The following is a 15,207-nucleotide window of genomic DNA, read 5'->3' as shown; positions in this document are numbered from 1 at the left end:
ATCAGGTAGAATCACAGGGCTGGAAGGGACCTCAGAGGTCTTCTAGTCCACCCTGCTGCCTGAGGCAGCACTCCTCATGCCATCCAACACAGCGTGGTTTTGTGTCTTTCCTTGAATTACAACTAATCAAGGGGAAACAAACAAACGCAAGAAAGGAAGGAAGTTAGAGAAGAGGCTCCCAGAACTGAGCCTTCTTACCTGGATGTTGGCAAACGCTTCCTCTGGAGGGGGAGGGGGCGGAGGGAAGTCACCTGGAGAGGGAGAGCAAGAAGAGAAAGCGCAGGTGAGGCTATGGGCAAACCATGCAAACACCTGGACTTCACATCTGGATTTAGCATTGACTCTGAACATGTAATACGGCCTCCCAGCTTGTTCACAGGGACTCCGGGTGGCTCAAGAAGTAAAATTATTAACACGAAATAAAAAATAAAAAATTGTAAAATTATAAAAATAAAATATAAATTAAGGAAGGAAGACAAAAATTGAGGAGGGAAGGAAGGAAGAAAAGAAGGAAGGAAGTTAGTGAGGAAGGAAGGAGATGGGAATGAGAGAGAGGGAGGGAAGGAAGGGAGGAAGGAAGGGAGGGAGGGAGGGGTTGGGAATGAGGAAGGAAGGAAAGAGAAGGAAGGAAGGAAGTTAGGGACTAAGGAAGGAAGGAAGATTTTATGTAGTTGGAGGCTGGAAGGCCAAAGGGATTTTGGACACTTGGCACCACAGTTCCCATCAGGCTCAACCAGCAGGATTTGCCGCAAGCCACAGAGTCCGGGCAAAGCATTGCAGCACTGCCAGTTTGTTGGGCAGCATGCCATCCAAAGCGATCCGGGGGCGTTTGGGGGCAGGAAGCCCCATTGACCAATTTCGGTGCTTTTTGGTGCGTGATGCAATTTGCAACGGCTTTAATTCTTCACTTAAGGCTAGGATGCGTTGTTTGTTTGTTTCCCCTTGATTAATTCTAATTAGTTCATTTCCTTCGCCTACGTTCAGCCCTTGGAAACGGAGAAGGAAAGGAGCTTCAGAGCCAGCCCAACCCATTTTTTAAACAGATTAACGGAGTTGGAAGGGACCTTGGAGATCATCTAGTCCAATCCCCCACCCAAGCAGGAAGCCCTATACCATTTGAGACCAGTAGCAGTCCAGTCTCTTCTTGAAAACTTCCTTTGTTGGAGCAGGAGGAGGAGGAGGAGGAAGAGATGGATTGTGGGATCCTTGATGCTTTCTGAACTTGGTTTCATGACCCTACTGGATAACATCATCTCTGCTAGAAAGTTCAGTGCTAACTCCCCTCCCTTCTAGCTCTGATGATGTTCCCTAGTTGGGTCATGAAATGTCTGCTAGAAAAACCACCCAGCTCAGAGAGCACCAAGGCTCCCCATTTCAACCCTGAGCTACGAATATTCTCCTTTATGAGAAAGTAGAAGCTAGGGGAAACTTTCCATAGAGACGAAGGGAAAAGGAGGCACTTTGCATCCGCCAAAGGAACCTTTCCTCTAATTGCAAAACTCCAATCAAGGTTGAAGAAGGATGAAGCGTTCCTTTCTCCAGATATTCTTGGAGGCGGCAAAACCTCCATCCCTAAATTGCTACTCCCCCCCCCCCACTCCGTGCCCAGGGTTTCTAGCCGGCCCTGCTAAAAAAAAGGCACATTATGGAAATTAAACCTAGATTGATGCAGGTGTCCTTCCAAGTGGGCACCCTTCGGACTCTGCCAAGTGTGCGGGCTGGAGGGGGGGGCAGGGGAGAGGCTCAGGATTGGAGAGAGGGAGGCAACTTGCAGACAAGGCATTTTCGGAAAAATAAATGTGAAGATTGCCCTTAAGAAAGGAAACTGAGGGAAGGAAGAGAGACTCCAGGGGAAGCCTTCAGGAAGACAGATGGATGGATGATAGGATAGACAGACAGACAGACAGACAGACAGACAGACAGACAGACAGACAGATTAGAGAGATGATAGATACATAGATAGATGATAGAAAGAAAGATAGATAGAGCAAGTGTTTATTATGTTCACAAGAATTTAGAATGGAATGGAATGGAATGGAATAGAATAGCAGAGTTGGAAGGGACCTTGGAGGTCTTCTAGTCCAACCCCCTGCCTAGGCAGGAAACCCTATACCATTCCAGACAAAGACTTCCAGTGTTGGGGCATTCACAACTTCTGGAGGCAACTTCTGTTCCACTGATTAATTGTTCTCACTGTCAGGAAGTTTCTCCTCAGTTCTAAGTTGCTTCTCTCTTTCATTAGTTTCCACCCATTGCTTCTTGTTCTACCCTCAGGTGCCTTGGAGAATAGTTTGACTCCCTCTTCTTTGTGGCAACCCCTGAGATATTGGAAGACTTCTATCATGTCTCCCCTGGTCCTTTTTTCTCTTAAGCTAAATATACCCAGTTCCTGCAACTGTTCTTCATATGTTTTAGTCTCCAGTCCCCTAATCCTCTTTGTTGCTCTTCTCTGCACTCTTTCTAGAGTCTCCACATCTTTTCTACATCATGGTGACCAAAACTGAATGCAGTATTCCATGTGTGGCCTTACCAAGGCATTATAAAGTAGAAATACAAATAGAATAACAGAGTTGGAAGGGACCTTGGAGGTCTTCTAGTCCAACCTCCTGCTTAGACAGGAGACTCTACACCACTTCACACAAATGGCTATCCAACATCTTCCAATGTTGGAGCATTCACAACTTCTGGAGGCAAACTGTTCCACTGGTTAATTGTTCTCACTGTCAGGAAATTCCTCCTCCAGTCCCCTAATCCTCTTTCTTGCTCTCCTCTGCACTTTTTCTAGAGTCTCCACATCTTTTCTACATTCACAACAGAGTTGTGAAAGCTCCATCACTGGAGGTTTTTAAGAAGAGACTGGATGACCTTTTGTCTGAAACGGCATGAACAAGGGGTTGGACTAGAAGACCTCCAAGGTCCCTTCCAACTCTGTTATTGTATTCTACTCTACTCTACTCATTCTTATTCTATTCTATTCTAATAGATGAACCCATGGGTTTATGGACAGAACAGGTGAGAATATTAACGTCAATAGGCATTATTTATTTTATTTCCTTGTTTCTTGGCTTAGTTATTCCATTTATATGTCCCTCCATTTCACTAATCAAAGCATAAAGGAGGCATAGGTGCTTTGCAGAGAGAGAGAGAGAAGGCAATGCAGAATTATTGCAAACGCAAACAGGTATTAATTGCATTTAGGTATAATTCTTCTTCTCCTATACCACGCCCTTGCTTTATTTATCGTACTATTTTTCAATGCCTTCTCAGTCCTTTCGGGGAGAGGGGGCGGTCTAGAAATCAAATAAATTAAATTAAATTAAACTACTGTAGGTTTGCCGGTATGCATGCTTGCGTGAGCTTAAAAATACATCCATATGGGAAGCGTTTTATATTTTAAACAGTGCATTATATTTAGGTGCTTTAAATATGTGGAAAAGTCAATATAAAGCCGACACAGGGACAGCTGCCCTTAAAAACATGATGGGGAAAACGTTGCACTAAAGCAGGGGTCTCCAAAAATGGATCCTTTAAAACCGGTGGACTTCAACTCCCAGAATTCACCAGCCAGCATGGCAGGGGGTCTCCAAACTTGGCCTCTTTTAAGATGGGTGGACTTCGACTCCCAGAATTCCCTAGCCAGTGCTGGGAGTTGAAGTCCACAAGTCTTTAAAGTGACCAGGTTTGGAGAGTCCTGCCATGCTGGCTGGGGAACCTTGCATGTCTGAAAGTGCAAATCTCCCACTGTCTCTTTTGCATCCTGAGAAACTAGGGAGGGTCCTTTCAGATCCTCTTTCTCTTCCCATGTTTGCAGCTGTGGGCTGTGTGCTCTCTTATCTGACCATTCCCTGAAGCTACATTAACACAAGACTTACATCTCATCAGTCTGAAAGTACAATTTACAAATCCCCCACCATCTCCTTTGGAGACAGAAACTAGGCAGGGCCCCTTCTGAGCTTCTTTCTGTTATGCAGCTGGGGGCCATGCCATCTCTTCTCTGCTGTTCTCTTCTCTGCGGTGTATCTTGACCCCCGTCTCCCAAGGCCATTTGCATACACCGCCTTTCCCAAGCGAAGATGCTAAATCACCAGTTCAGGCTGGAACTGTTTGGCAAGGGAATTGCTTGGGACTACCTGGATCCTGATTTCTCTTTCAACAGACTTGGATAGGTACTACTATAGACCGTTTGGAAATCTCCGAAATCCCTTAATTTTTTCCCCTCCTCCTTCTCCAGACTGAAAATGCTGCTCCGAGTCCGGGATCTGCGTTTAGACCAGAGGATGAAATAGAACAGTTGACCAAAAAGATGCTGTACGACATGGATAATCCACCTTCAGAAGAATACTTTGGTGAGTTTGCATTTTTGCGACTGGGAAAAATGACTTACGACCGGTCCTTGCACTTACGACCACTGCAGCATCCCGAGGGTCGCCTGATGGCCAGTCGTGACCTTCTCGGACGGCTTCTGACAAGCAAAGTCAGTAGGGGGGGAAGCCGGATTCGCTTAACGACCACATGGCTCATTAACAACTCCATTCATTCATTTTAACAACCGAGGAGTTCATTTACCAACTGACATGATTCGCTTGGCAACCAAGGAGTTCACTTAACAACTGCAGTGATTCAAATTAGCAACCAAGGCAAAAAAAAAAGTCATAAAATTGGGATCGACTCCCCTAACAACCACTTTGCCGAGCCACAGAAATTCTGGTGTCAGTTGTGGTCGTAAATCAAGGACTAGCTGTATCAAAAAACTGGGCGATCTGTTGTTCAAAGGAGGGGAAGGGTTTTAAGAAATCTGTGTGTTTCCTTGTTCTCGGATCCTTGTCTTTAGAAATCTGAGACAATTATGGAATACTGGTGGCAGGGAATTTCCCAGGCATTTTGTTTTACACCGGGGAGGAAAGTTAATTTTCAAAGCCAAAGAGTTTGGCTGCAACCTTTACTGTAGGGCAGGGGTGTCCAAACTTGGCAACTTTAAGACTTGTGGACTTCAATTCCCAGAATTCTGGGAGTTGAAGTCCACAAATCTTAAAGTTCCCCAGTTTGGACACCCCTGCTGTAGGGTCTCCAACTTTAAGACTTGTGGACTTCAACTCCTCAGACATCCATACCTGTTTTGGTTTTTTTCTCTTCTACCCCTAAAGCGGAGAGATTGCAGAGGAAGGGATTACAAGAGAGTAAGCTATGCTGGCTGGGGGATTCTGGGAGTTGCAGTCCACAGGTCTTAAAGTAGCCAAGTTTGGACATCTCTGCCCACCCCCACGCCAGAAAATGAAAGCCAAGAGCCCAACAAGCAACCTTGACCGCAATTGAGGTTGGAGAATTTCTGCAGAGAAATCCAACGTCATAGAAACTTCTTCTCCGCCCAGGTTTGCGCATCCGAGCATGAGGTCAACTGCGCTGGAACGCATTTTTAAAAGAAAATCTGTTGAGAGCTGCGATTTTTTGAATGGAAGGACCTAATTAACTGATCTGGAAAGCTTCAGGCCATTATCATAATTCATGAGTATAACTTGGTCCAAATTATGACATCTGAAGAGGCAAGAAAAGGTCGTTGGCTGGTCCTTTTCTGCCTTTCTTCCTTTTTATTTCCAGCCCCCTCACCTGCCTCTTTTTCAGAAAGTCCTTGACTTATGACGACGGTTGTGACCAGGAGAGAGAGAGGGAGGGAGGGAGGGAGGGAGGGAGGATGTGTGTATGTATGTATGTATGTATGTATGTATGTATGTATGTATGTATGTATATATTTGTGTATATGCTGGTTTTGTTGTATTCGGGTCTTTTCCCGTGTAAAGTTGAGATTGTCTTTGCAACGTTTCGGCAGGATCTCACCTGCCATCTTCAAGCTGTGGGCTTAAAATGTGGGCTTAAAATTTTAAGCCCACATTTTGAGCCTACGCTTGAAGATGGCAGGTGAGATCCTGCCGAAACGTTGCAAAGACAATCTCAACTTTACACGGGAAAAGACCCGAATACAACAAAACCAGCATACCTACACCTGTGAAAATCTACGAAAACAAACAAATATATATATACATATACATACACACATACATACATACATACATACATACATACACATACACACACACACCCATGCAGAGAGAGAGAGAGAGACAGGAAAGACAGACCGACAGACCGACATGGATGGATGGATGGATGGATGGATGGATGGATGGATATGATAGATAGATAGGTGAGAGAGAGAGAGATGAAAGATAGACAGACAGACATGGATGGATAGGTAGGTAGGTAAGTGGGTAGGTAGGGGTGGATGGATAGATAGATATAGACAAAAGACAGACAGACAGACTGACATGGATGGAGAGAGAGAGAGAGAGAGATGAAAGATATATATATAGAGAGAGATGAAAGATAGACAGACAGACATGGATGAATAGATAGGTAGGTAGGTATGGATGGATAGATAGATTGACAGAAAGACAGACATGGATGGATAGAGATAGATAGATGATAGATAGATAGATAGATAGATAGATAGATAGATAGATAGATGATAGATGATAGATAGATGATAGAAAGATGATAGAGAGATAGATTAGATAGATGATAGATAGATATAGATAGATAGATAGATAGATAGATAGATAGATAGATAGATAGATAGATAGATAGAGATGATAGATAGATAGATAGATAGATAGATAGATAGATAGATAGATAGATAGATAGATAGATAGATATGAGAGAGGGGGGGGGGGAGAGAGAGAGAATACCTGTTGCTAAGCATTGCCAAGCACCCAAATTTGGAGCGCCAGACTGTGGGGATGCTGCCATGGTCGTAAGTGTGAGGAGCGGTTGTAAGCCACTTTCCTCAGTGCAGTTGCAGCTCCCAATGGCTTCTAACGGGTCCTGTGGGGCTGAACGTTGCTTGTGTTGAGGGCCAATTCAACCCCCAAGTAACTGCATCCCACAACGAAGTTAATCACGGTTTGTTGTTCATGGGCCTTTTTTGAGCGCTTCTGTTGTGTGGTTGTCACACCCAAACACCCCAATTGTGTCTTTCCAACGTTTAACCAAGTCGCCTCCGGCAGGTTTGAAAAACACAAAACCTGTTCAGGAAGGCAGAGGTAGTCCTCGGCTTACAACATTCATTTAGCGACCATTTCAAGTAATAATGGCATTGAAAAAAAAATTGATTGACGACAAGACCTCCCACTTATGACTGTTGTAGCATCCTCAGGTGATCAAAATTCAAGGTTATGATGACACTGAAAAAAGGGACTTAGGACCGTGTTTCACGCTTACGACCATTGCAGCATCCCCAGGGTCAGGAGATCAAAATTCAGAGGCTTGGCAACGGACTCTTATTTATGACAGTTGCCGTGTGCTTGGGCCCCGGGGTCCTCTTTTGCGACTGTCTGACAAGCAAAATCAATGGAGAAGCCAGATTCACTTAACGACCAGGTTACTAAAGGAACATCTGAAGTGATTCACTTAACAACTGTGGCAAGGAAGGTAGTAAAACAGGGCAAAATTCAAATAGCTTGCTTAGCAGCAGAGACGCTGGGGTCCATTGTGGTCGTAAGTCGAGGACTATCTGTATTTACAACGCACGCAGCATCCAGGGGTCACCATTTATGACCTGCCCAGCCAGTTTCCGACAAGCAAAATCGAAGAGGGAAGCCGGATTCGCTTAACAAATGCAATGGTTCACTTAACAACTGTGGCCAGAAAAGTCATAAACCGGGACAAAACTCACGTAACACCTGGATCGCTTAGCAATGGAAATTTTGAGTCCAGGGACTATATTAACCATCATGAATAGGAGCCGGTTGCGAAACGCCTGAATTTTGCAATGTGATTCACTTAACGACTGCAGTGCTTCACTTAACAACCATGGCAAAAAAAAAAGGTGGCAGGAGCGGATCTCAAATCGTGGAGCTGCAAACTACCCGCCCAGCAGTGAGCCTGGAAGATGGGGCTTTAGTTTCTGGGGAGGGGGCCCTAGTCTTCGCTCCTCCCTCCCCCCGTATTTTAAATTCAAGAGACGTTTTGATTTTGGCTCTTGGTTGGGAAACGAAAAATTAATCACCAAAGCTCCTTAAACCCAGAAACATTCGGTGCGGATTCCACAGGCTTTTATTGTTGTCCCCATGACTCATAAAATGCATCCAGACTGAAAGTTTTTACTTATTTATTTGTTCATCAAGTTTATACGGACGCCTGTTCCACGAAAAAGGGACACTGGGCCACGTAATAGAAAGAGTCTGAAAGGACTAACATGTAAACATTCCCTGTTTTTTTTAAATAGTAATTTTTATAATGATTTATTTACACTGTCAGCCCACAATTTCCATTGCTAAACGAGATGGCCATTAAGTGAGTTTTTGCCCCCTTCGTTATGACTTTTCTCGCTGCGGTCATTAAGCAAATTGCTGCGACAGTTAACTTAGTCACACGGTCATTACGTTAAACGGGCTTCCTCGTCGACTTTGCTCATCCGAAGGTCGGCAAAGGTGAATTGCGTGACACTGCAACCGTCATAAATACAAGTCAGCGGTCAAGCAGCCGAATTTTGATCATGTGACCATGGGGACGCTGCCGTGGTCGTAAGCGCGAGAACCAGCTTTAAGTCCCCTTTTTTCAGCACTGCTGTAAAAGTCACTAAACGAATGGTCGGTGAGTCGAGGACTCCCTGTTTTTCCAAGCTCCTTTTTTGGACGTTTTTCACCCTGTAATGAAACATTGAGTTGGCCGTTGCCGTCCGGATGTGACCAATATGTCAATATTTTTGGCAGTCCGTCTTGAAGACAACTTCCAGAAAACACAACGCGGAGATAGAGCTGGTGTCCTTCCAAACCACAATCTTCATAAATAAATTGGGCCGACGTTTTTAAGCTTCCGTTTCTCTCCGATCGGACACTCGCCGGGGAAGGTTCCAGCAAGTAGAATTTGTGTCGTGCTTCAACACAACGCGGGTTTCAAAGCGAGGATTGAACTGAAGGGGGAGGTCATTAACCCAGGTTGAGGGGCTTCTAGGCCGGTTGGACAGCAGTCCCCAGTGGATCCTGATGCCCCCACCCAAAAAAAAAACCACCTTGGTCAAGGATTTGTGGACTTCAACTCCCAGAATTCCTCAGCCTGCCATGTGAGGTTTTTTTTCTATAGCAGAGAGATTGCAGCGGAAGGGATTACAAGAGAGTAAGATTTTTTTCTATAGCAGAGGGATTGCAGTGGAATTGATTCAAGAGAATAAGATTTTTTTCTATAGCAGAGAGATTGCAGCAGAGGGGATTACAAGAGAGTAAGATTTTTTTTCTATAGCAGAGGGATTGCAGTGGAATTGATTCAAGAGAATAAGATTTTTTTCTATAGCAGAGAGATTGCAGCAGAGGGGATTACAAGAGAGTAAGATTTTTTTTCTATAGCAGAGGGATTGCAGTGGAATTGATTCAAGAGAATAAGATTTTTTTCTATAGCAGAGAGATTGCAGCAGAGGGGATTACAAGAGAGTAAGATTTTTTTTCTATAGCAGAGGGATTGCAGTGGAATTGATTCAAGAGAATAAGATTTTTTTCTATAGCAGAGAGATTGCAGCAGAGGGGATTACAAGAGAGTAAGATTTTTTTTCTATAGCAGAGGGATTGCAGTGGAATTGATTCAAGAGAATAAGATTTTTTTCTATAGCAGAGAGATTGCAGCAGAGGGGATTACAAGAGAGTAAGATTTTTTTTCTATAGCAGAGAGATTGCAGCGGAAGGGATGACAAGAGAGTAAGCTTTGCTGGCTGAGGAATTCTGGGAGTTGAAGTCCACAAGTCTTCAAGTCACCACGGTTGGAGACCCCTGGTGTCAACTCGCCAAGCACTTCCATGTCTGCTCTCGAGTTGCCATGGGTGAAGAGAGGGAGGAGCACATTCCCTGCATACCTTTGTCCAGTGTCAGATCTCAGATGACCACAGCAAGGCTGGTGAGGCATGGAATTCTACAGCCTGCAGGAGTGCCTCGTTGCAGAATGTGATTTATGACACAGACTGAGGGGAGGGGGGAAACAGGGTCAAAGTTTCGTGCAGTAGTGCTGACCTCACTCTGAGTAGATATTGACATGTCGCTCCTAATAAATGACTGGTTTTCTTTTGAAACTTGGCTCGAGATTCATGAGTTAATTAGGGCATCTGTTCGAACCTTGACACCTGGTGTAGGAGAGCGAAGGGGGCACCCGGTTGGAGAAGGTGGCCGTCTGTGTATCAGTCTATCGGCTACACTTAGATGGCCTCCTTGAAGGAAATGTCCTTCCCTTTGGGAGTTTTCCAGAATCGTATAGTTGGCTGTATTTGATGAATGGTTTAACCGGGTTGCTGGATTTATCCAGATCGTTTGGGCCATAAATGTACCGCGTGAGCTGAATTGCACTGATGATATTCCCTAGTTGGGTCATGAAACGTCTGGAAGAAAGTAGCCAAGGTCAGAGAGCACCAAAGATCCCATAAAATCTTCCTCTTCCTCCCTTCCTATCTGCCACCATTTCTCCTTCCCCCTTTCCTTCTGCTTCTCTTCTTCCTCCTCCAACACCATCACCATTTCTCCTCCTCCCCACAAACCCCACCACCTTCTAGCACTGATGATGTTAATTAGTCAGGTAATGAAATGTCTGCAAGAAAAGTGCCCAACTCAGAGAGCATCCAGGACCCATGGTTCAACCCTGAGCGACACATACGTGCTTCTATTAGGTAAAGGTTCCCCTCGCACATATGTGCTAGTCGTTCCTGACTCTAGGGGGCGGTGCTCATCTTTGTTCCAAAGCCCAAGAGCCAGCACTGTCCGAAGATGTCTCCGTGGTCATGTGGCCGGCATGACTCAACGCCGAAGGCGCACGGAACGCTGTTCCCTTCCCACCAAAGGTGGTTCCTATTTTTCTACTTGCATTTTTTACCTGCTTTCGAACTGCTAAGCTGGGACAAGCAACGGGAGCTCACTCCATTACGCGGTGCTGGGGATTCGAACCTCCATACTGCTGACCTTTCTGATCGACAAGCTCAGCCTCTTAGCCACAGAACCCCCACGTCCCTTGCTTCTATTAGACCCAAAATATTTGTGCAGGTGCCAAAACGTCTCACCACTAAGGTCAGAGAAAGCACCACGGACCCCACGGAGCTGAATTTTGCGCCACATTCTCCTAGGCCAGTGAGGGCGAACCTTTTCGGCACCAAAGTGGGAGTGTGGACGCGCGAGGCCGTGTTTGTGCCAGAAACCGAACAGCAGTCTCCCGGTGCGCATGTGCATTCCAGGAAGATGATTTTCTGGGCTCTGGTGCGCCAGCTGATCTTTGTGCGTGCCAGAAACCGGAAGAGCAGCTGGCTTCCAGCACTCCAGAACATGGAAGTGCGGCGCGCGATGGCTCTGCGTTCCACCTCTGTCACCCGTGCCGTAGGTTCGCCATCACTGCCCTAGGCCACAGAGGGACAGGCCAGGGTCAGCCTTCAACACCCCTATCAGGTTGTGTGAACGTGGGCTCGGGAAAAGGGTGTCGTGGAAGCCCAGGGATTGATCAGAGGGGTTTTGGATGGACTTCAGCCCGTCTCTTTGTCCCTGGCAGGTCGTTGCGCCCGCTGTGGGGAGAACGTGGTGGGAGAAGGAAGCGGCTGCACAGCCATGGACCAGGTCTTCCACGTCAGCTGCTTCACCTGTATGATTTGCCACAACAAGCTCCGGGGACAACCCTTCTACGCCGTGGAGAAGAAGGCCTACTGCGAGCCTTGCTACATCGTGAGTAGCCCTCCCTCCGTCTCCTTATCCAGGGTGGGGAAGGGCCTCGGATGAGCTCCAGGGGTCTCGGGCTTCAGCTCCTCCTTCCAAAGCTCAGCCAGGGAATTGGGTTGGCCGAGGAAGGTCCAAGTCCACCTTGGAAGGTCCACTCAAATTCATTGGCAACCAATCGTGCCTGGCCACAGGTGACCAGGACACAGGGGATCTTCTGACCCAAGGCCCTTTTTCCAAGAGGCAGCTGGACTTTCTGTTTTTTCTTTGAAGACGTTTCGCTTCTCCTCCAAGAAGCTTCTTCCGCTCTGACTGGAGGGTGGGGAAGGGAAGTCTAGTGAGAGGAAGCTTCTTGGATGAGAAGTGAAATGTCTTCAAAGAGAGAACAAGAAAGTCCAGTTGCCTCTTGGAAAAAGCACTTTTGGGACAGCCAGAACATGGACGACTGAGATGAAAGGAGGGTGGGATGGATGGATGGAAGGGATGGGAGAGGGATGGACAGATGGAGGGAGGAATGGGGAATGATGGATGGATAGAAGAAGGGAAGGAGGTGGGAGGGAGGGAAGGATGGATAAAGGGTTGGGGGAGGGAGGGACAGATGGAGGGAGGAATGGGGAATGATGGATGGATAGAAGGAGGGAAGGAGGGGAAGGGAGGGAAGGATGGATAAAGGGTTGGGGGAGGGAGGGACAGATGGAGGGAGCAATGGGGGAATGATAGATGGATGGATGGATAATGGATGGATAGATGCAGGGATGGAGGGAGGAATGGGGAAATGATGGATGGATGAAGGGATGGATGGATGGATAGAGGGAGGGAAGGAGGAATGAAGGGAAGGATGGATGGAAGGGAGGGATGGAAGGACGAAGGGAGGAATGGGGAAATGATGGATGGATGAAGGGATGGATGGATGGAAGGGAGGGAGGGAGGAATGGGGAAACGATGGATGGATGAAGGGATGGAGGGAAGGACGGATGGGAGGGATGGAGGGGAGGGAGGGAGGGAAGTATTGGCAGAGGGATAGAAGGAAGGAAGGAGAGAAGGATGGATGGATGCATGGATGGATCTTTGCCCACCAGCCCCTTCCACTGTAGACCAAGAGTCGAGGGGGTCCTCCTGCTTCTCCCCAGAAGACCCTCCAGTGGTGGGGTGATCGAGGCCCTCTTGGCTCTTCTGGAGCTTGAAGGCCTCTCAAGGCATCAGGCTTTGTGCCCTCAGGAGGGTCAAACGTGTCCCGGCTGTATTACTCCAGGCGCCTCATTAGTCTGAGTGGAGTCCTGGCAGAAGCTCAGTCGGCCGGCCTGGGAGGGAAGGAGATGAGCAGGACAATGGAGGAGGACTCCCCCCCCTCCTCCTCCTCCTCCTCCTCCTCCTCCTCCTCCTCCTCCTCCTCCTCCTCCTCCTCCTCCTCCCAGTTCCCATTCATCATCAGATCTTCAATAAGGCATAAAAAATATTAGTTCGGGTGAAATGGAGCAGAAGAGAAGGTGGCCGGCTCACTGGACCCCCTGCAGACCCCACCCCACCCCAAGCTCCAGAGGGGACAGTCAGAGGGTCCCACTAGATGTGTGTGAGAGAAGGCTCTTTCTCCTCCTCCATCACCCCCTCCACCATCACCCTTCCTCCTCCTCCATCATCTCCATTTCTCCTCCTTTTCCTTTTCCACCATCCCCATTTCTCCTCCCTTCTCCACCATCATCTCTTGTTCTCCTTCCTCTTCCTCCTCTTTCTCCTTCTCCTCCTCTTCTTGCTTCTTCTTTTTCTTCTCCTTCTCTTTTTTCCTCCTCCATCTCCTCCTCCTTTCTTCATCTTCTTCTCCTCCTCCATCTCCTCCTTCCCCTCCTCCTTTCTTCATCTTCTCCTCCTCCTCCTCCACCTCCTTTTTTTCTTCTTCTCCTCCTCCACCTCCTACTCTTTCTTCTCCTCCTCGTTTCTTCTTCTTCTCCTCCTTCTCTTCCACCTCCTCTCTTTTCCTCTTCCTCCTTCTCCTTTTCCCTTCCTCCTCCACCTCCTCTTTTTTCTTCTCCTCCTCCTCCACCTCCTCCACCTCTTTCTTCTCCTTCTGTTAATCCTCCTCCTCCTCCCTGCAAACCCTCCTCCCCTCCAGCACTGATGATGTTCCCTAGTTGGGTCATGAAACGTCTGGCAGAAAACCCCAACTCTGCTCCTCAGAGATCGCCCAGGGCCCCTCGTTTCAACCCACAAATATTCTCCTTGAAACGCCTGAGGAAAAGTCAGGACAACTCACCGTCACAGAGGGCAACGTGCTGCCTTTGGGAGTTACTATCTCTGGGGTTGGAGGTGTTGCGTGGTGCGTGGTGCGTTTGGCAGATGCCTTTGTGTGTGTGTGTGTGATTTAGCCTATTGTGCTACCTCAGCTTCCCTGATGATGCCCCGTGTTGTGTGAACCCAGAAAACGGGTGAATCCGCTTAGCAGATGCCACGGGTTGTCTGAAGGCAGCCTGGGACTCCCGAGCGCTGACCCAAATTGTCAGAAAGGTTTCCTTCCAAGCCACAAAAGAGAGGGAAGTTTCCCAGAAATTAGTTCCACAATGCGACGGGCATTTTGACTCCTTTCTAGAAGAGAAGAGAATATAGAATGGAATATGGAATATGGAATGGAATGAAGAATAGAATAGAACAGAACAGAACAGAACAGAATAGAATAGAATAGAAAATATGGAATGGAATAAAATAGAACAGAACAGAAAAGAATAGAAAATAAAATAAAATAGAGAGTACAATAGAACAGAACAGAATACAATAGAACAAAATAGAACAGAAAATATGGAATGGAATAGGAATAGAATAGAACAAAAGAAAACATAGAAGAGAAGGAAATGGAATGGAATGGAGTAACAGAGTTGGAAGGGACCTTGGAGGTCTTCTAGTCCAACCCCCTGCCTAGGCAGGAAACCCTGTACCGTTTCAGACAAATGGCTATCCAACATCTTCTTAAAGACTTCCAGTGTTGGGGCATTCACAACTTCTGGAGGCAACTTCTGTTCCACTGATTCATTGTTCTAACTGTCAGGAAATTTTCTCCTCAGTTCTAAGTTGCTTCTCTCCTTGATTAGTTTCCACCCATTGCTTCTTGTTCTACCCTCAGGTGCCTTGGAGAATAGTTTGACTCCCTCTTCTTTGTGGCAACCCCTGAGATATTGGAAGGCTGCTATCATGTCTCCCCTAGTCCTTCTTTTCATCAAACTAGACATACCCAGTTCCTGCAACCGTTCTTCATATGTTTTAGCCTCCAGTCCCCTAATCCTCTTTCTTGCTCTTCTCTGCACTCTTTCTAGAGTCTCCACATCTTTTCTACACCGTGGTGACCAAAACTGGATGCAAATATTCCAAGTGTGGCTTTACCAAGGCCTTATAAAGTGGTATTAACCCTTCACGGGATCTTGATTCTCTCCCTCTGTTGATGCAGCCTAGAACTGTGTTGGCTTTTTTGGCAGCTGCTGCACAGGGCTGGCTCCTATTTAAA

At 46.8% G+C, this 15,207-nt stretch overlaps 1 protein-coding gene across 5 annotated transcripts in view; it reads left to right on the top strand.

Annotated features, from left to right (window-relative positions):
- LPP (LIM domain containing preferred translocation partner in lipoma) overlaps positions 1 to 15,207 on the top strand; it is a 177,065-nt gene that overhangs the window by 141,594 nt on the left and 20,264 nt on the right. For all 5 annotated transcript variants that reach the window (XM_081956071.1, XM_081956072.1, XM_081956070.1 and 2 more), the window contains 2 exons: positions 4,232 to 4,346; positions 11,560 to 11,729. In XM_081956071.1, coding sequence (XP_081812197.1) covers positions 4,232 to 4,346; positions 11,560 to 11,729 — 285 coding nt within the window. The remainder of the gene's footprint in view (positions 1 to 4,231; positions 4,347 to 11,559; positions 11,730 to 15,207) is intronic.

The sequence above is a fragment of the Natrix helvetica genome (assembly GCF_964273705.1).
Source record: "Natrix helvetica genome assembly, chromosome: 5".
Classification (NCBI taxonomy): Eukaryota; Metazoa; Chordata; class Lepidosauria; order Squamata; family Natricidae; genus Natrix; species Natrix helvetica.
Note: the sequence above shows the minus strand (reverse complement) of the source record. Positions and strands in the feature narration are given on the sequence as shown.